Below are 27372 nucleotides of genomic sequence, written 5' to 3'. Positions count from 1 at the left end.
ATGGAAGCTCCCTTTTTTTTATGGACTTCCGAAAATTGAATGAGATTTCAAAATTCGATGCCTACCCCATGCCCAGAATAGAAGATTTGTTAGACAAACTTGGTAAAGCTAAGTATCTAACCATGACCGACCTCACTAAAGGATATTGGCAGATACCATTGTATCAACCAGACCAAGAACAAACAGCGTTTGCTACACCTACAGGTTTATATCAATTTACGGTACTACTGCCATTTGGTTTACATGGAGCTCCGGCCACCTTCCAAAGGTTGATGAATTCACTCATTAAGGGACATGAGCAAAATGTTGGTGCTTATCTAGACAACATTATTGTGTTAAGTCAATCTTGGGAAGAACATCTAGTACACTTTGATGCAGTACTACAAGAGTTAAAAGTGGCAGGGCTACATATAAATCCAAAGAAGACTTATGTCGCCAACTTCCACACAAAATACCTAGGGTATTTTGTGGGACAAGGAGTTATTAGGCCTCAAGAGGAGAAGTTGGCTGCAATTCAACGACTGAAGTTTCGCATGAACGCCAGACAGGTTCGAGATTTCCTTGGGTTCGTCGGATACTATCGAAGGTTCATTCCTCATTTCTCGAGTATTGCATCCCCTTTAACTAATCTATTAAAGAAGTTAGCTTCTCCAAAGAAAGAATGGCAGACAGAAGAGACCGAGAAAGCTTTTAATGCCCTTAAAGATGCCCTCACAGAAAATGCAGTCCTGGACTGTCCGGATTATTCAGCACCATTTCTTTTACACACTGACACCTCTGGGACTGGCCTTGGAGCTGTGTTATATCAGAACCAAGGCGAATCTGAAAGACCAATTCTGTTCATCAGTAGAAAACTCTTTCCACATGAAATGCACTACGCGACAATTGAAAAGGAATGTCTCACAGTGAAGTGGGCCATAGATGCCCTAAGATATTACCTATTGGGAAGGGAATTCACTTTGGTAACTGACCATGCACCTCTTGTATGGCTTGCAAGAAATAAAGATACCAATCCCAGGGTATTACGATGGTTTCTTTCTCTTCAACCTTTTTCCTTTAAAACAGTGCATCATCCAGGTAAATTGATGGCTCAAGCAGATTTTTTATCACGTCATCATATCCTTCCCAAACGTAAGGGCCTAGAAGGGGAGGAATGTGACAATTCTGTTCTAGAAATAAACTCTGACAATACCAGGCGAAACAGCTGTGGGGAAGGTTGACATAAGAAGGCAGTACTTGATTCCTTGATGGACAGTATAATCTACCAATGAAATATAGGTCTGAACTTGTAAGGACCTTTTTTCTAATCTGTGAGTTGTATCTGTTTTGTTGCTAGGAGACAGAAGAGGCTGAGATAGAAAACATCTGTTACGAGTGGGCATATTAGTTGCAGGAGGTAAAAGGAGATTTATGTGCTGTCATTCAAGAAAATGTTGCACCGTTGTGCTCAGGAAGCTGTTAAAGGAGTTAAGGAACTGTTGTTAGTGTAATTCTGTCTCCGTAGAAGACTATGAATTGTCCATAATAAAACCGGCTCTGAAGAGCCTTGTCACTGAGGCGGGGCGTATTCAGTTCAGCCCTCGGCGCCGTTGGAAACAGTGTCACTGCTGTCTGCTGGGAATCAGCTGAACCTCCGTGCGCCAATCCGAGGATATTCAATGCTGTAAAGAGGAAGCAGCAGTACCGGCATCAACGGAGAAGTGGTCTACGTAGGAACCAATTATATTGAAGGTGACGCCCACAGCAGGATGAGGCGATCGCAGAGATACGGCCCCTTTTTGGAAGGAAAGCAGAAAATAAACACTGTGATGAATGTGTTTTCTCCCAACCGACATTAAGAAGTGTAGTTACAGTAGATGCCCTCAAACGACCCGCTCAAATATTGAGTAAGCTCAATAAAAGCTGTCATAGAAGAAATCCGTAGATGAGTCACCATAGTGCTAACTGATATCAGAACAAGAAAAAGACAAAGCAAGAGATCCTCGAATACAAAATAGCCAACCATAACCTAATGAACAAAGCAATAAATGGATGATACATGAGTACATGAGGCGCTAACATTCTTCATTCCCTCCAAACCACACAAGCAGCAGAAGAACTGGAGAATGGCAATATGCTGTGAAGGCATCATGAAGTAGACACAGACAACTGAAATAAAGTTTGGGATATAAACTTTCCTTAAATCAAAAATAGGGTTTGAAAACGGCCTGACTTGCCCTATTCTAAAGTGGAATTTCCCAACCTAAATAAATGTAAGGATGGTCTGTGTTAGGAAGTCCAAAGCAAAGGTCTGTCTGTTTCCAAAACCTATGCTTGCCTTCACATCTATTTGTATACAATGTGTTGGGATGGCAGCATCAAAATGAGAAGTGTTCAAGCAAAAGTTCTGAGCTTCTTCCAGCTCTTGGTTTTCACAGAGTTTCCTTCCACAAGGTTCAAGATAGTTCACAGTGCAAATACAGGGTTGCTGTCCCCAAGCTTTCAAGTCTTTCAAAACAACACAGTTCTTTGGGATATGTCCGAACTCCTCTGTTTTGGTTACCTTTCACCGATTTCATTGTAAGTGATTTCTATCTGGGACACACCCAAATCCCACCCAGCATGTAGTGCACAATTGAAACCCTTATTTATTTTTATCTATAAGTTTAATATTCTGAACGATATACCACTCGTATCACACCCTTCTCCTGGAACCCCCCCTCCCCTGGTCACATTGAACCAGGAATCAGGCTAGTTTGCAGAGGTAAATATTTATTTATGTATTTAAAATTTTATCACAGGGGGCCTCATTACAACCCAGGCGTTAAGGGGTTAACGGCGCCGTAAAAGGTGTTGGCGCCGTTAAACCCTTAACGCCTGATTATGAGGTCCCCTTGCGGGTTGCACTTTAACGCCTGCTTTTAGCAGGCGTTAAAAAACCAACTCGCAAAGGGACTTAGGAGCTACTTATGGCACTGTAATCTACGGTGCCGTAATTAGCGCCTTCCCCATTCCCATTGAGCCCTATTGGGGCAAAAAAAGGGAATGGGGAAGGGTCAATGGTGAATGGGGATTTACCGCCCCGCCAACCTTGGAATGGGGCGGTAATTCCGCCATTCACCATGGTGGAGTTGGTAATTTACTGGCGTCAACCAAGGCGCTAATAGCGCCATGGTTAACGCCAGGGTCGTAATGAGGCCCAATATATTTTAATAGGTAAACAACAACCACCAATAAGGTGAATAATGGGGTAACAGAACACTGAATGGTATCTTTAATACACTAGGAATCAAGGAGTGAGCACAAAAACAAATGCAGCACAGAAAAGAATACTTTGAGTTGGCTTGGTATAGATGGCACTATGGTTAGGGGTTCCCCCTGCAACACCCCTCAACCCTCCAATAGGCAATGAATAGATGTGAGGAATGGCACAAATCAAACAGAATATCACTCCGACCTTCCCCCTTAAAACACAAGTGAAAAACGGAATTGAGTTTTCAGCTGTTAGATGGCTTTGAAATTTCTTTAGAATTGACTGAGCAAAAACACCAAATGTGGTCAAAAACACTTAAATTGTTATAAATTCCTATGGGAGCCACTTTGAACAGTTGCACACACTCACAAACAATGATTTAGTCAGAAGAAAACATTTGAAATCTCAAAGTCCAAGTGGGAAATAAATTAAAACTATTTCACACGTGTAAAATTTCTCAGAATGTAAAATCGAGGAAAACTATTCCTTATGCGATATGTGCTATAAAGGGAGACTCACATTGTTTGGTGCCATGGATAGCTAAGGATGTTAGGTACAAGTAGGAGTTGAAATTTCATTTCTATCATAAAAACGGAGGGAGTTATAGAGGTTTTAGTAAAGGTTGTTTCGTAAAATAGGCGTGAGAATGGAAAACAGAAATGCACTATTGAAAATGACAGATGGGTTGATTCCAATAGATTATGACTATGAAAAAGCGAATGCCACAGATGGATCTTACAGTCACGTAATCAGCGTAACCCGCCTGTTGTGGATACTCTACTTCTTCAGATGAGAAAAGAGTCAGCGCGAAGATAGTTCTAGCAACACTATGGTTCTGAATTAAAAATGGGATGGGTGTGAGATTGGGATAAGACAATGCAAACATACTATGGGTCACAGTTCTTCCTATTAATACTCACACAATAAGTTATTAAATTGGACTGTCAGTTCTGGTCATGGATTGGAACTGGTCTAGGAAGAACAGCACATCAGGCACGGAATTGTATCAGCTAGGCCGGTCACCGGATTTGCATGGAATCTGCCCTCCTTGTTTGTGGATACTTCAATCAGCTGGATAGCAAGTTCCTCAGGCAAGCCTAGTTGTAGCAAGCCAGAGAATTTCAGGAAGCTAGTTCAAAAGGCCTTGCCACACCACAGCGCTTCACTGGTTGCAAGAATAAGTTTGAGGATTAGGCCTTGCAGAAAGTCAATAATTCTCTACTGCTTGCAAGAGTCTTAGCATCTGGATCTGGAAGGATGTGAAAGCTGGATGTAGAATGCTGGATCAGAGTGCTTTGCGGAATTAGGAAAGTGGGTGGATCAGTGAGTCCCTATGTGTTTTCAGCTGTCTCTATTTATCCTTTCAAATGACATCACAAAAGAATGTATGGGCCCGGCTTAGCTAAACTTGCCCCTATGAGCTGGGATTGGATCAAAACCTCATCTCCGCCTTGCAACTGAGTGATTGGATCAAGGCCGGATGATGTCACATTTTATGGTTTGCTTTACAATCCTCAGAGACCTCCCATTAATCACTGGTCTCAAAATCCGATTTAATCCTAAATACATATTTCTACATTGGTCACCTTTACACAAATCACACAGAAAGATGCCATATTTTATGTAGTAGCTGTTCCTCAAAATCCCACAGTTGTGGGGTCTTGTTCCACCTTTCTACAGAATGTTGTCCTTTTCGCTATGAACTTAATTTCCAAACTTTATGCAAATGTCCACAAATGTGTGTCCTTAACATAGGGATGTGTGTGTACATTATCACAATTCTAGGATTAATACATTTCACATAAAACCACATATATTGCCATTCCTGTCCAGAACATGTTACGCGGTTCTGCCCCCTCTTAAAACGTGCAGCCAAAAAATAGACTAACAGATATGTCCTTGGTATATTTTTCACCATTTTGAATCACAAGTTATGAGTCTTTAAAAATTATTCTTTGTTCATGCTTAACAGCAAATGGTATGCCCCTTTTTCTCTCCCTGGAGTCCAGGAGCATCCCCCTCCTTGTTTGTTCCTTCAAGGAGCCATTACGACCCTCTCACACCTCTGTTTCCTCGGCTGAAGGGCCTTCTATTGTTCATTCTCTTTCTGTAGACATGAGTCTGGGTTAACCCACCATTATCATCTCCCCGTGAGTTGATATCCCTCCTCCTGTGAGAATCCTGTTTGCCCACTTCCAAAGGGTTGCAGCTCAGCCAAGCTAATTTATTCTTAATTAAAAATCCAGGAAAAACCAAACTTGTTGCATCAAACATAAATACATTTTTCTTATCTTTAACTCTGTGGGATAAAAGCAACTGAGATCTGTATTCTTTTTAGCCACACTCCTTTTATGCTTGCTGATCCAGCAGACTTTTTAGTTTAGATCACTTTAAAGTTTCATCAGTAACTCATCTGACAGCTGTCATTCAGGTGGCCCAAGGTATTGGACCCAGATTTTGACAGGGGCTGTCAGTTTACAGAAAATCCAGTTTTTCTGAAGAATGTTTTGCTCTTCACATTAGGAATTTGTATGTTTGAAATGCTTGATATTATATGATATGGCATTTATAACACGCCTATACACAAGTGTTTCAGGCGCGACGAGGCAAGGGGGGAAACAAAAAGGGAGGACAGACAACGATCCTACTAGGCCAAGTGTCATTCAGATCGCGCAAGTGCATGGGAAGGGGGGAAAAGGAAAAGTGCGCGGGGTAAGGGAGAGGGGAAAGTGCAGTACATGGGAAAAAGTGGAATAAATAAGACATTAAATAATGGCCAGCTGGTGGCAAGTGCAAGGAAGAGCAGACAAAAGTGCTGGTAGGGGGACTGTAGGGATACAAAACAACGCTCCCCAGGTGCAGGGTTGCCAGGGAATCAGTGCAAGTGGGCAATTGACGGGGCCTGGGCCAGAGATCAGAAAGGGTGGCCAGGTAAGCAGTTTCAGTCAGGAAATCAGCAGGGGAGAGGGGGAGAGAATGCAGAGGCAAAGAGGAAGGTTTTGAGGTGCTTCTGGAACCGGAGATGGTTCTCCTCGAGTTTCAGGGTGGCAGGAAGGCTGTTCCAGAGAGAGGCCCCAGCCGAAGAGAGTATTCTGCCACCGCTCATTGCTTGGAGAACCGACTGACACTGAGGGAGTTGGAGGCAGATGAGCGAAGAGCTCGAGAGAGAAGATATTTAGGAAGAGAGAGTTGAAGGTATTGCAGCCCCAGACCCCAGAAGGCTTTGTGTACAATGCAGCGGGTTTTGAACGTAATCCTCGCAGCCACTGGGAGCAAGTGCATGGATTTCAGTCCTGGAGAGATACGATCCCTGGGCTTAAGGCCAAGGACAAGTCTCGCAGTCCTGCTCTGGATAAGTTGCAGAGGGTGGAGAGTAGAGGCAGGCAGATTTAGATAGAGGCTGTTACAATAGTCCGGCATAGAGAGGACCAGGGCTCTGGAGACAGTGAGCTTCTGGGGGAAGGAGAGGAAAGGAAGAATACCTCTAAGGAGGTGCAGCTGGTAGTGTGACTTCTTAGAGACGTCAGAGATGTGAGGGGAGAAGGAGAGAGCAGAGTCAAAGATGACCCTGAGGTTTTAAGCCTTGCAGGTGGAAGTAGGAAGAGGGCCGAGAGAGGCCGGCCAGAGAGCTGCAGGGAAGGAGGAGTGGGTGTGCCGATGAGTAGAATCTCAGTCTTACTGGCATTAAGACAGAGGTCGTTGGCGGCACACCACTCCTGGATGGCAGACAGACAGTCAGAAATGAGGGAAGGAGAGGAGGAGGCCGAGGGGAGCCTGAAAATGAGCTGGGTATCATCCACATAGCACTGAAAGTTGGGACAGAGAGCGGCGATGCGGTGGGCAAGGAGTGACAGGTATTGGTTGAACAGCCAGGGAGAGAGGTTAGATCCCTGGGGGACACCACAGGTAGAGAAAAAGATGTCGGAGAGGAAGGACCCCAGTTGGACCTGTAAGGGTCGGTTGGAGAGGAAAGAAGTCAGCCACGCCAGAGCCTGATCAGTGATACCCAGGTTATCATGGAGACGGTTTAGCAGGATGGCATGGTTGACAGTGTCAAAGGCAGAAGAGAGGTCATGCAAGATGAAAAAGCACTGGGTATTGGAGTCAAGGTTGATGAGCAGGTCTTCACAGATGTTCAGAAGAGCAGTTTCCGTGCTTCTGGCAGCTCTGAAGCCAGAATGATGGTCATGAAGACAACCAACAGATTCAGTGTGGATATTGAGCTGGGAGATGGGCAGTTTCTCTAGGAGCTTGCCCAGGAAGGGAGTGATGGAGATTGGGCGATAGTTAGCCAGGCAGGAGGGGTCTGCAGAGGGTTTCTTTAGAAGAGGGTGCTTCAGGGAGTGCTTCAGGGGGATGGGAAGACTCCAGTGGCGAAGGAGTGGTTGCAGAAATCGGCCAGGGTAGGAGCCAGGGAGTCGATGTGGTCCTTGATAGTTTTGGAGGAACAGGGGTGAACCTGTTTCGACGAGACTTTCATAGATCAGACTTGTCTAGAAACCTTGTCTGCAGAGACAAGGGGAAAGGCTGAGAAGGAGGGAGGATGAGTGGCTGAGGAAGGGCCAGAGGAAGAGCAGGGAGTAGAGGGGGGGAGGCAAAAGGAGGAGAGTGAGGACAGGATGTCCTGAGTTTTAGAAATTAAGTGAGAAGCCAGTGCCTTGCAGAGGGCCTGGGAAGGGACAGTAGAGGCAGAGCCTACGGCAGGATTGGCCAGTTCCTTGCAGATTTGAAAGAGTTCAGCCGAGTTGTTAGATGCCGCAGAGACGCGGGCTTGGATGTGAGCTCTCTTCTTGGTGAGGACGTAGAGCCGATATTTCCTTTGCAGCAGGCGGCAGGCCAGTTTGTCAGAGGATGAACTTGAAGCACACCATTTCCTCTCAGCCACCCTCTACCTGCGTTTTAGGGTGACGAGGTCTGAGTCAAACCAGGAGTTACACTTGGCTTTGGGCTTCAGGCGGATTCTCATGACAGGGGCAAGGATATCAAGAGTATCAGATATAGAAGAGTGGAGCGTGGAGAGGGCTGTGTCAGGGTGGGAGTCAGCCAGAGGGGGTTGAGGGGGTGAGAAGGTGGCATCAAAAGCCTCAACTGACACATGTTTCATGGGTCAGATGACCGAGAAGGTGGGTGGCAGTGGCCAAGGTGGCTTGGCCTGCGGGTAGGGAGGGTGAAGTGAGAGGAAAGGAGAAAGTGATCACTCCAGGAGAGGGGAGTGGAGAGTGGGGCAGAGAGGGGAAGGTCAGAAGAGATCAGAACATCAAGAATGTGTCCTGCAGAATGAGTCAGGCCAGAGGGGAGACTGGTGAGTGAAAGAGAGTCGCAGAGGTTACGAAAGAGTACAGAGGAAGAACAGGAGGCATCCAGATGGATGTTGAGGTCTCCAAGAAGGAGGAGTTGAGTGGTTGAGGCCAGGAGTGAGGAGGACAGGTCTGCCCACTCCGAGACTAAGGAAGAAATCTGACCAGGTGGCCGATAGATAGTAGCCACGGTAAGGAAATGGCTTTGGGAGGAAGAGAGCCTGCAGACGAGGCATTCAAAGGAGGAGTAGGCCTGCGTAGGAGTAACAGAGGCTGGAATCCACTCAGGGAAGATAAGGGCTATGCCCCCACCAGAGCAGTTGGGCCTGGGCACGGAGAGGATCTTGTAACCATCAGGTAGGAGCGTGTCAAAGCTGGTGACGGAGCTGGGCGTAAACCATGTCTCAGTGAGACCGAGGACATCGAGGTCAAGTTCTTCAAGAAGACGGCAGATATAAGAGGAATGTTTGACAGCGCAGCGGGAGTTAAGAGTGGCAATGTGGAGAAGGTTGCCCTCCTTGAAGGACTTCCGGGGAGGGGTACAGATCAGAGGTAAGCCCTGAGGAAGTGTAGAAATTGCCCGAGAGGGGACAGAGAGGGAGGGGGAAGGCAAGGTAGCCAGGGGAGGAGAAGAGGGGACAGCAGGAGAAGAAAGGAAGTTGATGAGGCACGGAAAGCGTCTATCAAAGAGATGAAGGTTGGCCTGAAGGCCTTGGACCAAGACGGTCCCATTAGAGTAGACATTAATGATGACCTTAGAGGATAGGAAGGAGGCCAGGAGGTCGTCCCATTGGGTGCCACCATTAATGGGAGACGAGGAGAAAGGAGAGAACACAGAGACCATATGAGGGGTCCATAGATCTGGTGAAGCAACGACAAAGAGGATGTCGTGAGAGTTTCCTTGGAGGAGGCACTGATGTAGGTGTCGGCGATAGGGAGGCCTGGGTTGGAGACCAGGATGTCCTTTTTAAACTTCTTCCTACCAAACTTAGTGAGAAGAGCAGGATAGTCAATAGAGAAGCAGTTAGAAAAGATATGGGAGACAGAGAGCACCATAGAGTAGGTGGGAGAGGAGGGGGGGTTCCCATGGGTAGACAGACAAGACGGCGAAAGGCAAGTGAGTAGAGATATGGGACAAGACGACAGCACTCAGGATGCGAGAGCAGAAAAAGCACAGGACATTCTAAGACAGGAGAGAAGACATACCTAAGTGTGAGATTCCTAAAGAGGGAGAAAAGATTATAAGCTTCATAAGATTACATGAATTTTAGCGCCGAGCAAGATTTTGGATGTTGAGAAGTGTTGTGTTATAGGCATTTTGGAGTTTTTAGCACAAAGCAAATGTCATTTATAGGCACCTTTTGAAGTTTCATTTGAAAAGCGTTGCTGCTCTTTCTGCACCCTGTTTGCTGGTCATGGAGCCCACTGGCACATTTTCTGCAGTGTGTGCTGTATCCCACCATACATGCACCATGGGTGGCAGGTTGGGCATCCATTCTTTTGTGTGTTGCAGGACGCGGCTTTTGTAGGGCTTTGGCGCACACAATGGTTTTGCCACCATTGTTGCAGTTTCTTGCACCATACTATCAGGGTGATGCCGCATAGCATAGTGTAGTGGGTCAATACATCCCACATCATATAGTTCAGTTCCTTACACCAATTTAATATCACATAAAATGTCCTTTAGATTTAACTACAAGCTTCTTTGTAAGTGGCTTTTCCATAGATGGGTGCTACCCATAACAGGTCAAGTCACTGACACACCTTACTGGCTTCTTCCTTAAAGGCACATTGCCACTGTTTCAGTTCTACAGTGGCTCTTGCTTTATTCGCATGTCACATCCTTACAATGCTTTATCATTGCTTGCTTTGCCACCATTCACTTGTTGTATATTGACATACTCTCAGGTCTCTTGACAATGCTTGTTCATTCAAGTTACACAGTTCCTTGTATTCTTAGGGCTCTTGCCAATGCTTGTTCATTCAAGTTACACAGTTCCTCATATTCCTCTGGCTCTTGCCAATGCTTGTTTGCCAATGCATGTTCTCTCTCAAATTACACAGTTCCTTATATAAGGAAATTCCACAGAACTGCTTTCAATCAGATTGGCATTCAAAAAGTGCTTCCTTTCAATTGCATTCAAATCAGTATACAAAAAGTACTTGTTTTCTTTTAGTTCAGCATTCATTAAGGGTTTCACAAATTGTACGTATTCGCCTGCCATCTCGGTGTCCCACTGTCTAAATTGACTCACCGTTGGTGCTTATGGCATTCCAGCAACGCTTCCAGCCGCCACAACTTCTCTCTCTCGTGCAGTGCCTTGATCCTTTTCCTCAGCAGCTCTCTGTGGCTTCGCTCCTGCCTCTGATGTGCTCCTTGATCTCTGGTCTCACTGTATGGCTTTGCTTGGTCATGCCAGTTCCCTTTCTGTGGTCTGCCTCTGGCCTCCAGCTTCTTTTAGCCTTGCTTGCCGCTGCATAAACTCTGCATCTTCCAGTGATCCTCAAGCACTTCTGTCTGCTACGCCACCTTCCAGTAGAGGTCTGCTCTCATCCAGCAGTCCATAGACCTGTTTCCACAGCTGACTCCATTGTCACCCTTCTTCCTGCTTTTAAACCTGCTGCCAGCTTGATTGGTCCAAACAGGACTAGACTGCTCATTGCGTGTTTGGAAGTACCTACGCTGTGTAAGTGTTTGTGAATGTCAATAAAGAGAGGATGTAGGTCTCTGGTCTGTCTCTTCCTCTTCCCAGTACCTGACTGGTGTTTAATGGGGTATGATCTATTTGAAAAAAAGGGAAGGGTCTGGTAATAGCCTATGACGCTTTGGGGAACATTGGACTCATGGTGAAAGGGAAATGGGGGATACCATGTCTCACCTAAGGGTGCCTAAGCTCCACTCCCTAAGACTCCTCCAATTAGGTAGTCCTCCCTCCTCCCTCGCAAATCCAACACTAGGGTCAGGATCCAAGAGTGATGGCCTTTCCCTGGCCCCTTGCGAGGAGGATATATCAGGGAAAGAAGTGAGGATGCCTTCAGATTACTCACAATGCTTAGCGTTTGCTGAGGCCAGCCTAAAGCTATAGTATATATGAAAGCCTATAGTTACATTCTGACTCCAATTCCTCTTCCAATATGCAATCACTCACAAAACAACCCCCCTTCTGTAGAAACTTAAAGTTAACAGGCTGCACATGTATGACTAACACCCCATGTCCATAATGCAAGAGATTAGCTCTTTCAATTGCAAACATCTGTATGTGATTTTCCAATTCTAGTCACTATAGACATCAAAGTAAAAAATGTACACGCTCTTTAATGAGCATTTAATTTTTTCTTTCCTACTATTTTGTTCACCTTACATCTGGGGTCTGCAATGTGTGGCTCACTAGATGTTTTGGACTATAACTCCCATGATCCTTCACAATTGTCTAGACTGGCTAGGTCTCATGGAAGTTGTAGTCCAACACATCAGGACCGCCAAAGGTTACAAACTCCAGTTTTACATGTTTAATATAAATATAATGATCATACAAGGTGACTTATTCCTGCCTGGCACCATCATGCAGGCCAATTGGCAAATTGTTGGCTTCCTCTCATTACATACAGCTCATTTAGTTCAGCCAAAACTGTGTGTGTATCTCTGTTCTCTTCGATTCCCTAGTGAATACCTACCAATCGTAAATTGGACATTGAACTTGGATTTTCTTAATTGTCATTTGTTTTCATTTCTGAGGCACACCTGTTCCACAAAGAGCAGCTTCTGGTGCATTGCTCCATTGAGTTGCCTTGTACTTTTGGCATGTAGGCTTTATTCCCAGCAGCTTTCTCATTGCATTATCTTTGCTTCTTTTCCACTTCCTTTATGGTCAAGTGCTATGTAATTTCAATGCCTGGCATTTAAACGTGTACATTATAACGAAAATGTTCATGGAATGTTTTTGGTTTTTTTTGGGGCTGGGAGGTTCCCCACCCCAAAACCCCAGTACTCCACCTAATTGTACCTATTCACTATCCCCCAAACCCTTACCTGTCCTTTTCTACCCCCCCCTTAAGAATTCGATGGACATGTTCGTTATAATGTACACGTTTAAATGCCAGGCATTGAAATATACGGTGATGAAGGAACATCGTACCGACGGGGCCATTAGGAGTTTCTTAGTGCCCTGTTCCAGTAAAATGTAATTTCTCAGAGTATTGTCAAGATCAGACGGCAGATAATGGCTTCCGCTCTGCTTTCAGGATACTGTCTGTCATCCTGTGTAATTTCTTTTAAATAATCCCTTGTAAACCACCAGAAATCTTTCCATGATTATTGACTACCGATGTATGTATTGATAGTACAACCAAAGTATACGCTCTTGGGTTTGTTGGAGGTGTTGCTTGGAGGGATGTCTGAAGCCTTGACAATCCCCCGAGCTGCTCTTTTTCTTGCTGTCCTCTAAGCTTGGGTTTAGTGTCCAAAAGTGTTTTTTTGTTCACACAAGTTACAAATAAATATGCATGTTTTATTGCGAAAGATATAACTTAGTAAATTGTGAAATATCATTTCTGTAAAATCTTTCAAAAATGTAAATTTCAGGTTAAATGTTTTGAGTTGACACTGGGAAGCTGTCAATTTATTTAGGTTGAATTGGGTCTTGCTTTGGGGCTCTGCTTTGCCTGGGCCTTACTGGTCACATGTCTGTGTTCTCATGCACTAACCCGATTATTACGTTGTTATTGTTTTAGGCTCCATCAATATGGACAATCTGCACTCCCTGTCCTCAGATAGTGCCACGATGGCTATGCAGCAGGCTATGTTGGCTGCTCATGACGACTCCCTGGATGGAACGGAAGAGGACGAAGATGAAGATGAAGATATGGAGGAAGATGAGATGGAGGACGACAGCGAAGAGCTGCAAACAACGAATGTTAGCGATCTTGGCTTGGAACACAATGACTCACTGGAGTAGCAATGCGTCAACCAAGCACTGGAACAGATCTACATCATTTGATTTGAAACGGAATACACAATCATGCCCTCTGTACCCATCACTACATTCGCCCAAATGCTTTGGCTCTGATTGGACAGCCTTGTCGCTACATTAAGCTAGCGAGAACCTCCCGTGATTTTCATCCTTGGATTTCCACTGGAATTGACAAAGTACAAGCTTCCTGGTGGAACTGAACACATTTGTATTTTCATACAAAATGAGCTCTGTAAATTCTGGTGGAACAGTTCATCCCCATCAGGTCAGCCCTATAATTGTGTTGAGTACAATGCACTGCCTTTAGTTGGCATTGGAACTTGCCATCCAGCAATTTCACACAGAACCAGTCACCTTTTTCATTTCAGAAAGTCCTGACCACCCAGGATAACATCAGGCTGTACAAACCCACTTGAACGCAATCCTGCGAAAAGCTGACCGGACACTGATCCTGCACTTGCTCTGCGGGCGCTTGTTTCGTGTCTTGATGCACTCACACCTTGAAGCTCAGAAGACGAAAGCCGGGGAGTTTGCGTTGGCCTCTGAGATATGACTATGTCCCAGTTGTGAATCTGATACAGAAGTGTAAAAATACATTCATCTAAAAAAGAGCGCATTTTGTAAAAAAAAAAAACTAAAAACAATTCAATTAATGCTCCTTCTGATTGCAGCCTGCTTGCCCATGCTGGGTGGTCCCTGGAGACAAACGCACTACATGCACAGCAAAGGCTGGCTGGTCAGGCAGCCTTGTTATTTATGTGAAGGACACGTTTACAAAGCCACATATTGTGGCCTTTTTTGAGTTTGTTTTTGATAAGAACAAAAAAAGGTGTTTAGGTTCAGATGTTTTCTTTATGACCGAATGTGATTTGGATATTAGGTTTCATTGGCCTTTTTTATATAGTATATGCATATTGTTTAGATTCGAAGGGTGTATTGGGGAGCTAGTTCTCCTGAGGACTATGCCAGTGGTCACTAGCTTCCTGCGGTGGTCAAACAGCTTCTATTTATCCCTAGCACACACATGTATAATGAGTCAAACTTTAATTGCCCAATGCATTGATAATGTGTCGATTAAAATGGGACGCATTGTGCCCCCCATCTCTGATTTCCAAGGACATAGTTCTATAGCATTTTTGGGGAGCAGGTGTCTCGGAAATGATCATTTAGCTGGGACATTTGTTGTTCTTCTTAGGATTTACAGCAATAGAGTATACAGCAGCCCCCGTTCCTTTCAGACGTCGCATTATCCACACGAGAGTGGTGATTTCTAGTGTTTCTGCAGCTGCACTTTCTGATTCATGAGTTGTAATTGTTCACAATCTCTGTCCCACAGTCTCCGCCATGAAGTCTTTGCTAAGGGCACATCAAGTATGGAAATGACGCTTTAATTGAGACAGTATAATACATGGCTGAGGGTGATAATACTGGGGGCACAGCTTACTCGCGGAAGTGGTAGTATGTGCCCATCACATTTCTGTTACATTTTGGGAATGCAATTTGGTGCCTTTGAATGATGTTGAGGGACAATATCCCTCTCGGATGAAAGGGGACAACATGCATCACTTCATGGTTGAGAGCGAGGATACATTTATAGCACATACTCCATAAATTAGTGGTTTAGAATCACTTAATTTCATGAGAACGCAATTAGTCGGCCCTGACCTTTTGAATAGCCAACTCTCTTACAGTCCTTTGTTTTCCTTTTGGTGAAATCTTTACATTTATTAGCCACCCACCAGGAGCACAGACACCAACTATGCCTACTAAAATGACCTTGATTGGCTGGGAAAGCACACATTCCCTGTTCCTCGATTCTCAACTAATGCCATACATTGGATACAGTCCTTCTTAACCAATAGAACCATGAGAATCTTTTCACCTGCTTCAGCAGCATTGCCAGCCCCTGTCACCTGCGGGGTTCCAGAAGGATCTTGCGTCCCCCCTACACTTTACAATATTTTCACACAACCACTATTCGACCTTCTTGAAGACTTGGGTGTCACCTGCACCAACTATGCGGATGGCACCAAAATCCTCATACCCATAACAGGCAACTATGACCAAGACACTAAATCACTAAATGATATCTACCAAACGGTCCAGCAATGGTTGGCCCAACATGGCCTCTGCCTAAACGATGAAAAGACAGAATTACTCCTCATTGGCTCACAACATCGCCTAAATAAACTTGATGACACTTTCACATCCTTTACAACTGATGGCATCACCATCAATGTCTCTAAGAAATTAAAAACCTTGGGCATTTACCTTGATTCTGCTCTCACATTAACTAGACAGATCAATGCCACAGCAACCGCTGCAGCCTACATATCTAGGCTTATCAACGCTTGCACACCTTTCTTGTCCTCAGACAGCTGCATCACTTTGGCTAGAGCTCTCATCTTATCCAGATTAGACTACTGTAAAGCCCTCTTTACAGGTACTAATAGCCGCAATATAAAAAAACTACAAGTGATCCAAAATAACACTCTAAGAGCACCGCTCAACATCCCCAAAAACAATCAAATTAATACGGCAAGACGGAAAGCCCATTGACTGCCAGTCCATTATCGAATCATGTTCAAAACCCTTTCCCTGACACACAAATGTATCTCGAATTCAGCCCCCAAGTACTTATCCAAATAATTCGCAAAGAACAAATCCAATACACCCATGTGCTTAGCCCACATGAATTTACTCACCATTCCCAAATACAAACTACAGAAAGCAGGGGGTAACAGCTTCCCAGTGGTTGCTGGTAAATACTGGAACGCACTACCATCTTCATTAAGATCTGAATCCTCCTTCTGGGCCTTCCATAAATGTTTGAAAACTAGGCTATTCACACAAGATCGCCCAAATTAACCTAAACCTCCCTCATGCCACTCTACATATTTATGCTTCTCGCTACTACTCAGCTATACTTCTCGCTCAATTTCAACTGCTAAATTACAGCTTTCATACGTATGAGTGCATTCATATGTGATGCACTACCAAAATGAACTTCAACCGTTAAGTGATACATTATTACACTGTTTGTACTTTCAAAAGGAAAAACTAGCGCCCAGATGCCTCAGGGTTAGGTGTGATTTACAAATGACTAAATGAATAAATCAAATTATGATGTGAAGGGAAACCTGCCAAACATTTGTCCATAGCACCCTGGTCTCTGCCTTGGCTATATTCTCATCGGTGCAACAAATCCAAATAGTTTTGCTATTTCTGATTTAGAGAGTAAACATTCTATTTAGTGGAAGATAATGGAATGGATAAAAGCCCAAGAATGTATATTAATGCCCTGGATCCAGCCAAACAATACAGCCTCACATATAAAACACATCACAACAGTATATTTAGCTTATTATACAGAAGAATAGATGCGTAGTTATCAGTTATCACAGGGATATATTCCACCCAGGGGTCCAGAGTGACGTCACATTGACAATTAGAGTGAAACTTGGGCTGTCTGTCATGTGACTTGGAACCCAGAGTTGGAATATGTCCCTGTAGTTGAAAGCTACCAATAACTCATTTTACATGTGTATCACCCCACAGCACCACTTGTCCTCCAATTGCGCTGCCCGCGTGGACCAGCCTGGCATGAGGTGGACAGGGGAGGCAAGAAGGAAACTTATCACAACATGAGAAATACCAAGGACCCTCTCACCTCGCCTCACATCAACCGAAAAATGAAAAGAAACAAAAAAGTCTGGAAGAGAAAATGCTGTATTCTCTGCCATGACGTCATTGCAGTTGATCATGTAGTCTAGAATCCTCTGCCATGACGTCACAGCTGGATAATACAGCATTCAGAATGGTATAGAGCGGAAGCCATCCACAACAATAATATACATCTCAGACAGGGGATTTGCTGTGTCATTTGTAGCTAGTGCGTTCATGGTCCTGAGGACACACACAGGAACACACACGGTATCAATGTACTGGGAAAGTGTGTCTCTTTTATTTGGGTACAGGATTCTTCTATTATACACAGCAGGCAGATCGTAATATTGTCTAAATTCCCCGCCCCAGCTTTCTGTGTACCTTAAAACGTATGTCAGGACTTGCTAGCAAACGTACTTATTCCCTGACCCCATTCTTAAAGGGTGTGCGATGATACGTATTTGGGAGACGTGGTTGCTGGATGTCGGCTAGATGTAAGATTGGGAGAAAGAGTACGACAGGCTAGAGCTGATGTCATGAATAGCCAGTGCCATATTCTCATAGCTGAGCTTTGACTTAGCAGTGTCTAACCTGGCCATGGCAATGGAACTGGTCTTCATCCAGACATCCCTAGGAGCCGCTTAATGTCTTCATCTGGCAATCCCTCTGGGAGCGGCCATCTCCTGTTGGATTTACGGAGAGCCTGCTTCTGCATGTTCCTCACACATGGTTTACTATGCAGACATTTGAAAAGAGACCTACTACTTCAAACATGTGTTTAAAGTAGTAATCCTCACGCCCCTACATAATGGCAGGACCCTCCTCTGTGAGTTTCACTGCTATCCGTAGAAGGTACAGTACAGTAGTACAGTGCTGTACCTACTTAACATAGGTTCTACGTGATCACTGTGGTGCCGAAAATGTCGAATAGGAAAATTCCGAATTCAAAAACGGTATGCGCAGTTTTTCACATTGCTCATCCTTGCCCGTATTCCCCCTACCCGCTAAAACTGCTCACAGCACACTTCTCTCTCTTTCCCGCGGTCCTCTCCTTGCAACGTCAATTCCCTCTACTAATTGTGGGGCAGGACTTCCGGTGCAGGGTCCTTTTTTCCTTTCTTTTTTTGGGGGCTTTTTCAGGCATTTCCCTTAACATACACAACACTCTGAACAACTATAGCATTCTAGAGGCCATTTTCTTCACCTTGTCATTGCTATCTGATGATGCTGCTCTAAGGGCAATAAATATACATCAATTGAATATTGTGGAGCAGAAATGCATCAATAGTTTGGAAGATAAACACCCGCACATGAATAGGCTCCGCCACAACATTCGCTCAAGCTTCCAACACCTTTCAGCATAAAACAAAATAGGTGCTCTTTTTTCCTAAAGCAATAATTTACAGTATCCAGGAAGCTCTTGAAAAATATTAAAAAGTGGTTAGTCTACTTTTAAAAGGACACTTTGCCTTAGGAGGAACACTCATCTGGCCCCCTTCAGCGTCCGATGGAGCCAAAACTCATTAGCCTATTGGCATAAGCTAGAGGTACCCACTAGCCGCTACAACTTTATTGTCGGGGGACCTCTGAGTTGGCCAGTCCAAGGGGCTTGAGAGGCAGGCACTCCGGGATGGGAGAGGGAAGTTCAAGATGGCTACACATTAGCATGGTCAGACGATACACATGACAGCTGGAGCTTCAGAGATATTCCAGGAAACATCTACAATGCCATCTACAATGCCAGTAGCTGGCTCAAAATTTCCTGTTTTGTGAAAAGAGTTTACCTTTGTCCTTTTCTCCTTTTTCTATGTGCCCTCATCAATGTTCCAAATCACTGATATAACTTTATCCACTGAAGAGTGAAAGCAAAATGGACTGAGCCCAGAGAAGGAGCACTTATGAAGGATGAGCTTCGGTTGTAGAGGAGATCCGCAGCTTGGGTGTAAAAAGCGCACTTTCTCACGAGAGAACCCTACAATGTATGCAATGTAAAGCGGTGCGTCTGCGCGTCTTGACTTGGAATGATGAGCGTGGGTGCTCGCCCCTGCTGGGTTCCTCCAATGAGGATTGTATCCAACACTCATGGGAAGACGACTGCAAGTGAGCTGGGAATTGTGGAGAACGAAGCACAGCCTGATTCCCCATTCTGCAATATCTTTTTAAATAAAAGAAATGTGAAAGCTCAGATTATGATGTTTTTTCCTCTTATTTTCTGACATGATAAGTTATTCAATATGCCTGTAGTGTCCCCACATATGGTTTCGGACTGATGACATTGGGGGAGTTGTAAATATTGACTGGTAGCAGTTAACAATCATATGTGTACATTATCTATGTATTTATGTGAAAAAAGTCCATGGATTCAGTCCTGTCATTTACTAAGACCAGGTAAGGACAACACAATCTCACACAGCGGGTAACACAATGCTTGTCAATTTTCATGTCTACATTTAGCAGTCAAGGAAACCTAGGTTTTTCTCTTTCAACGGCAAAAGGCACTGGAGATGAACACCCAAAAAGTGATGGACGTCAAGCTTGGAATCAGTCATAGCCACTGGCAGGTCTTGGGTGAATCTTGCTCTTATTTTTATTATTATTCCCCAGATGTTATGCACATCTGTGCTGTTACAGAAGTGGAGAAACAATAGGCAAATCCATTGTATCAACACAGCAAGGGCCTGATTCGTGGAATGTATAGTGCACTGTTGCAAAGTGACTTTGCACTGCTAACAAACACCCTGATTCATGGAGCAGTGCAAAGTGTATTTTTTGCAGTGCAAAGTGACTCTGCACCATGCTTAAAATTCCAGGAATCAGACGCTAAGAGTCCAGAACCATTGTGAACTGGTTTGTACATCCCTTCGCAAGCAACCCCAGTGTCTGCTACGTTGGGCATCAACAGTGTGGTTTGGCTTCGTACTAAGGGCCTGGCAAGCTCATGATCCACATACCTGTGCCACTTAGGGTGACCCATTAAAACGAGAAACAAATGATGGGGGTAATTATGAGTTGCTGCTATTCCAGCTGTAAATGCGCCAGAATACCAGCAAACTGAATTACCGATACTGTCACTCCGTCAAGTGGTACTACCACTGGAGGTACCACCTGATTACAAGTGGCCATTTGCCAGTGTAAATCCCCATTTAATGGAGTCCGGTGTTACCGCCACCGGTATTACCGAATGGTAATACCAGTGAGTTTTGGAGGTAAAGTTGAGGAGTATCTCCAACTTGTAGTCTGGCAGTGTGGGAAAAATTGAAGTAAATGGCGTTACCTCCCCCAAACTCAGAAGGAGGCCTGCTGTCTAGAAAACCTAGATAAAACGTGTTTTATGCTAATGCCTCATTCATCAATTTACTAATACATCAGTCTCATTCACAGCATATTACAGACAACAAAAATATTGGTAAATAATGGTTGTTTCCAATTTTTAGATAAATATGCCCGTAAAACTTGAAAGAAGTTCTGGAATAGGTATAACCCACATTTGGTATTCGTTACACAGTATCTCTGCTTATATTATTTTTATGTGTAAAAAGGCAGGACTTTGCTAAATGGTTCTGTTTGTAATGAAAGCTTGTACTCTTCTGCCGCACTGCAGCTATTCTGTGTTCTGCCTTTTCTGTGGCTGTAATGTGTAAGAGGGTAGGCTGCACTGGTGCTCCCAAAGATCGGTGTGTGAGGGGACCTTGCATTTCCGATCTCTGTGTGTATCTGTTCTGTTTGTAAGAAAAGTTTGCATAGTTGCGGTGTGTGTATTACTGGTTTGTTTTGTTTAAAAGGAGCTTTTAGGAGCTCATACTTTGTGTATAGGTCTTCTGTGTGGGAACTTTGCACTTGTGTTGCTATAGCATCCCCAATGCCCACACTTTGTAAAGGATTGTGTCCTGCTTTTGCTATTGTTCCTCCTTTTTAGGGAGGTGTGTGTGTGTGTGACCTTTTCAGCAGTGTAGTTAATTGTGTGCGAGGGTTGTATGTCAAGTGTAAATTGCATTTTTTCAACTACCTGCAAAATTTGTGAAATGTGTGAGCTTCCTTTTTTGATGACCTTTTTAATTTGTAGTGTTTGCTATTAGGTGGCCCTAGAGCCAACTATAAGCAAAAACCATTGGGTAAGAGTACAGCTAGGGGAAAGTGGCATATGAGGATGGACACAAAGCTTGAAGGTGTTGTTTGGTTTGTGACCCGCGCGTTGGCCACCCATGGCCATTCCCACCCACTTCCTGTCCCTCCCGGCACAAAACACATACTCCTGGGAGCTCCTTGAGCTAGCTTAATCAAGCCTTACAATCAAACAGTGCGCTCAAAGGGCCTGTCAGTGTTTTTTCAAGGCAGTCTTATGACAGTTAATGGCTTAATTGGAGATGAAAACACACTACTGGTGTAATAAAAATGTCTTAACCAAGTCTACCTTTAGTCACTCGATTAATTAGCACTATGCATGTCCTTCACAGAAGTCCTATTAAAATGAAATTGGCAAAGCCAACAGTTTTAACATGTATACAAGAATTAGGCATTTGCCAGGCACGGATATTATATGCTCAGGTACTCGTGCCATTATGCAGCTGCTACCATCAATGGCCATTTAATACCGCTACAGCAGTGCCAAGCAAATGCCTTTCCGATCACTGCTCAAAAGCCAAAACTGTTGGCATTGCCAATCCTTGTTTATTAATGGCGGCTCCACTCCCCATAAACCCCTTTGCTGTACCCATAAACTTGCCCCACAAACCATTTTTCCTCTGCCATTTTTGTTACACTCTATTACTCCCCCGCACTTTTACTTAGCTTTTTAAGTCCAATCATCATTGGTATGGAAAGCAATCAGAATAGTAAGGCGTTAAGGGGTTAACGGCGTCGCAGCCTTTTACGGCGCCGTTAACCCCTTAACGCCAGGGTCCTAATGAGGATCATTGGCTGGCGGTTTTCTATTTTATCTTATATGCAATTAGCTGTGCTAAAAGGATTGTGCGTAGGCTCTTGCAGACCTGATATAGAAATGTGCCTGGAACACCTTTTCACACTAACTTCATTGGAAAAAACCAATATCAATTCAACAACAAACTCAGGAATCTAATAACTACATTGTGCCACAATCTGCAGGTCTCTACATAAGCTAGAATACCCGTATTTTGCCTTTGCTCAGTAATAATCTCACCAATGATCCTTACCCACTTTGGGGGTCATTACGAGATGGGCGGTAGTCATGGTGCTATTAGCACCATGGCTGCCTCCCATACCGTGTCCGAGTCTGGTCTTGTTCAATGGGGACTTACCGGTGCATTCCGACCCTGGAGGGACCGGTAAGTCCCCATTGAACAAACCATTCCCCATTCCCATTTGAGCCCCCATAGGGCTCAATGGGAATGGGGAGGGCACTAATAACGGGCTCGCGACTAGCAAGCCCATTATTAGCGCCCTGGTCCCTTAGCGGGACCCATAAGGGACGTGTGGTCAGACCACACGTTCCTTACGGTTCCCGCTAAGGGACCTCGGAATTGGGTGGTAAGGGATTACCGGCACCGGTCTCCTTACCGGTGCCCGGTATCCCATACCGCCCAACTTGGAATGAGGCCCTTTGTCTTGTCTTCACCTGCTACCTCCTTATATTCACTCATCATCCCTCCTCACCCCTTTTTTCCCCCTTGTCACGTCCCCCACCATGTATCCTCCAAATCTCTGACAGAACCACACATTCTTTCCAGTGGCCATACCTCTCTATTTATGTTTTACCCCCTATATTTTATCCTACTTTTTACCCCATCACAAGGTTAAAAGTGGACCATGGGTAAAAGAGAAAGAAAATAATAATAATATGGTAATGGTGTTATATATGTGTCCCACTTAACCAAGTGATTCGTGAGATAAGTTTGGATAATGTGCTTTTGTGTTTACTCTATGACCTGTGACCTCAAACGAGTCTGGAATGAAGTATTTATGAAAAATAAATGTGAGGTAATAGCAATGGAATCTTCCCTCCCTCATCCACTCCTCTTCCATCTCCCTCCCTTGTGTAATGTTCAGCTATGGGCCATCACATTTTTGGGGGGTGGGAGGGATAGAAGCATCTCTGTGGCAGCTGGGACTATGGGCCTCATTACGACCCAGGCAGTGGTTAACGGCGCCGTAAAAGGCTGCGGCGCCGTTAACCACTTAGTGCCTTACTACGAGGTCCCTTTGCGAGACCCGACCTGAACGGCTGGTCTGGACCAGCCGTTAAAGTAGGGACCCGCAAAGGGACCTCGCAGGCAATTACGGTACCGCAAGTTGCGGTACCGTAATTGCCGCCTTCCCCATTCCCATTGAGCCCTATGGGGCAAAAATGGGAATGGGCCATGGTGAAATGGGGAAATACCGCCCTGACAACCTTGGAATGGGGCGGTATTTCCCCATTTCACCATGGCGGACTCGTTAAAACACCGGCACCAACCATGGTGCTAATAGCGCCATGGTTTAGCGCCGGTGTTGTAATGAGGGCCTATGAATGCTTGGACTGCTACAGTGCCCCAGACTATGTAACGGCTGAGATTCCTGCTGTGAACATGCCAAAAGAGTAGTGTACACCTGTGCACTGCTGCATTAGTAATACGTAATATGACCTAAAGCTCCTGCTCTACTAGTGGCACAGAGCAGGTACAGAGGTCATGTGTGCCCTGTTTGACAGCTGCCATGACAGCTAAGTCACTGCTGTACAGAGGTTGCATTTAAGTGCTCTTCCCTGTTCCAAAACCATAATAATTGTTCTTAGGTATCGCCTAGTGGCAGGATAATATGGAAGTAAAAGTCATACACAGATTTTGGTATTGTGGCTTATAGTTCACATAATTATTAAAGCCACCTGTGATATGTAGACATAATTAGTAAAGCCACCTCTGATTCGTAGCATACCAGTGTCAACCCTGTGAACTCAGTCCACCTGTGAGAGGTGATGTGGATTGCAGACACCTGACTGCCTGCATTCCAGTGAATGGAACAAAAGGCAGGATGCCTGCCACTATTGACACTCTGGGAGGATAGGTAATTACTCCCTGCTAGGCCCAGTAACTCACAACAGGAGATTTCATGGGAGCCTGGTTTCAAAGAAGCAATTAAGTATAGAAGCCCTGCCTCACACCAGGGGGTTGCACACCAGAGAGCCTTTGAAGCTGAAGTTGGGACAGTCAGGGAGCACACGTGACTTTGAGGAAGGGTTCCTCCTTCTTGATTTTCTGTAAACAAATTTCTGCTTCATGTCCCCTCCACTTCCTGCAGAACAAGGTACCCTTGTTATGGCATCAGGATGATTGGACCCTAAAAGAATGCTTCCTTTCATCCAATCCCATGTGGCATTTTACCTATAAGAGAGGGAGGGTTTCCCACTCCATTGATTCGCTTTTGAACCTTTAAGTAAATCAGGAAGAACTGAAGGTGAAAACAGGTACTCCATAGCAGAGGGAAGCACTGCTCCGTACCCAGCCCTGTTGCACATTGGTGGTGGCTTTGATGAGGACCAAGGCCTACCACCATGGTAACAAATCTCTCTAGGCTGTGTTGGAGTGATCAGGAAAGGTCCCAACGATGAAGAGGGGCTCTCGTTGTGCATGCCATATTTGTGACTGGGGGAGCTGCGAAATGGGTTCAATGTTGCAATTTCTTATACATCCAGTGTAGTTAAATATGAATGGAATATGATACTTTAGTGTTACTTTTGGTTTCATTTGATACATATAAGATTTGCACATGCGTACAACGATAAAATGCTAAAATTACCGAATGAAATATAAACACAATTTAAACATAGGGCCTCATTACGACCCTTGCGCTCCCGAAATTAAGGGGGCCGGTACGGGACTGGCCCCCTTCATTCCGGGAGCGCGTATTACGAGGTTCCCTTCGCGGGACCCAGATCAGATGTCTGGTAAAACCAGACATCTTTTCCGGGTCCCGCGAGGGGAAGAGGGAGGTAACAACGGGACACTTATAATGTGCCCATTGTTACCTCCATCCCCATTCCCATTGAGCCCTATGGGGGCTCAAATGGGAAAGGGGAATGGTTCCTGCAAGGAGGATTTACCGGGTCCTCCTATGTCAGAATGACCCAGTAAGTCCCCATTGCAGGAACCTGGTAAAGGAGCCCCGTTTGGAGGCAGCCATGGAGCTAGCAGCTCCATGGCTGCCTCCAAACTCGTAATGAGGCCCATAGTGTGCTACGGAGTGCCTATAAGCAGGCAACGAGGAGGTACGTAATGCACATGCGATGAAGGGGAGGGCCTGTCATGAAGAACCCACTGTAATGAAGTGAAGAGATAATATTTATTAAACATGCATGCACACTGAGAAACATACAAAGGAAATGTATAAATCTGTACATAGTGAGCTTTTATGAACTCATTTAGACTCTGCAGCCAGCAGTCACGCAGTGAATTTCAGGTGGCTCAGAAAATCTAGTTCTGCAGGATTAAGGGCTGGGGGAGGAGTAATGATTAACCAAGCACATTGTCAGCTGTTGAACGGGCCAACGTTTATGACTTGGTAGTTCTGCAGGATGCAGATGTAATCTATTTAATGCATTGACATTTTGCAGAGGGACCCAGACATTTCTTTTGACCAGTAATAAACATGGGGTGAAGTAACAATCAAGGCTAAAGTGACTGAGACCCAGGATGTTCAATTGTATTCTCAGATGTGCCGAGCATGCTGACGTGGTAGTCATTTAGATTTGAATGTTCCAATGATGCCAGTAAGTCTGGGCGGATGCGATAGCTATCGCCAGTTAAAAGGGAATTTATTTTGGTTGCTTTCCTCATGTTGTTGAAGTACCCAGGCAAACCATGTGCAATTATGATTAAGGTTAAAGGGCTCAGGCCAGTTGTTACTTGTAATGAATTATGTTTTTACACAAATGTTTTACTGTGTGGTGCTGTCATGACCTACCACAGATGAATCCTAAGAAGAGGTTTGCTAAGAATATGATCTGAAGATGGCAGTTAAGATTATAAGTGACCAATGAGAATAGAAGAATTGGAGAAAGATGGAATGTCTTTGTATATTTTTTGTCCAATCACATGGGGGGTGGATTGTTATAAAATATATGGCAGTGTTTTAACTGTGAAAAAATGTATATAATATGTCAACCTATGTGGCTCGGCAAGACGTGAGTTTGTTTGACACTGCAGCATCATCTAGCTCTTCCCCGGACCTTTGTACAATAAACTTGCTTTACGTACAAAACATGCACTTGCTCCTTAAGTGGTGGGCCTGCTTGGTTAAGGTCATTAGGGGCCCATCCATACAGTTGGAAGAGCAGAGGCTGAAAAGGACTCACCTTGCTGCATCATCCAACAGGCTTAATGCCATACCAACCCAGCACAGCCTTGTCACCTGTCCAGCTCAAGCACCAGTGCACCGGGCAGCCAACAATTTTGAACTGCTGGATCAAATCAACCCACCAGGACATTGCATTGCAGCTCGAATTGAACCACTGGATCATCGAGTCACTCATCGACCTGGACCAGTGTTACTCACTATTTCAAACCACGCTCAACTGTCAAATTGCTTTTGGTGATCCATTGACCTGCATCGCTCGATGCCACCTTCAACCACACAGAGAACCGTTTGAATCCAATTCGATGCTCACTCACCAACAAGATCAATGCAACACACTGCATTTCAACTCAGTTCAACCGGCAAGCATTGCATCTCGAAGCCTGGCTTGACCCTGTTGAACAGCCTAAGAACTGTAATCAGGTACTAGTGAGAGCTCCTGTCCCTCTGGTCCTTTTTGAGGACCCAATGACTGTCCTGGGTCTTTGTGACCTTTTTCTTTAAGAAATGTATGCTTTGAGTGACTTTAATGACATTCTTGCCTTTTTTCCTCTCTGCTAAAACATCCTGCCCACACACATTTTTTCTCCTTTTTCTGTCTTCCTTTACAGGTGTAGGTTTTAATAGTTTTTTTTTATTGTTAGTGGTAAAATTGATTTGTTTAATCAAAGTGTATATATGTGTATAGATGTTTGATAGGACATTCTTTTATTTTTGAGGTGTTGTACTATTGCTGTTTGGGTTAATAACGTCTCACATTAAGACCTTATCTAAGAGTATAGCCTTTCCTCGGTCCACGTTATCACAAAAGGTGAAATAGATCAATATATTTCTTGACTGTGCCAGTTTAACCTTTATGAATGGGAACACTGTTGGTTTGTACAAGTGTGAGGGATGATTAATT

The 27372-nt window shown here is 44.6% G+C and overlaps 1 protein-coding gene across 2 annotated transcripts in view; it reads left to right on the top strand.

The window, feature by feature from the left end:
* The window catches only part of PKNOX2 (PBX/knotted 1 homeobox 2), a 1892972-nt gene extending 1873622 nt beyond the window's left edge, over positions 1–19350 (top strand). For both annotated transcript variants that reach the window (XM_069614552.1, XM_069614551.1), the window contains one exon: positions 13261–19350. In XM_069614552.1, coding sequence (XP_069470653.1) covers positions 13261–13484 — 224 coding nt within the window. In that variant the 3' untranslated portion in view covers positions 13485–19350. The remainder of the gene's footprint in view (positions 1–13260) is intronic.
* Positions 19351–27372: the final 8022 nt, after the last annotated feature.

This window comes from Ambystoma mexicanum, chromosome 9 (genome assembly GCF_040938575.1).
Source record: "Ambystoma mexicanum isolate Mex_15411 chromosome 9, UKY_AmexF1_1, whole genome shotgun sequence".
Taxonomy (NCBI): Eukaryota; Metazoa; Chordata; class Amphibia; order Caudata; family Ambystomatidae; genus Ambystoma; species Ambystoma mexicanum.
The sequence above is the reverse complement of the archived record's forward strand: the minus strand, read 5'-3'. Positions and strand labels throughout refer to the sequence as shown.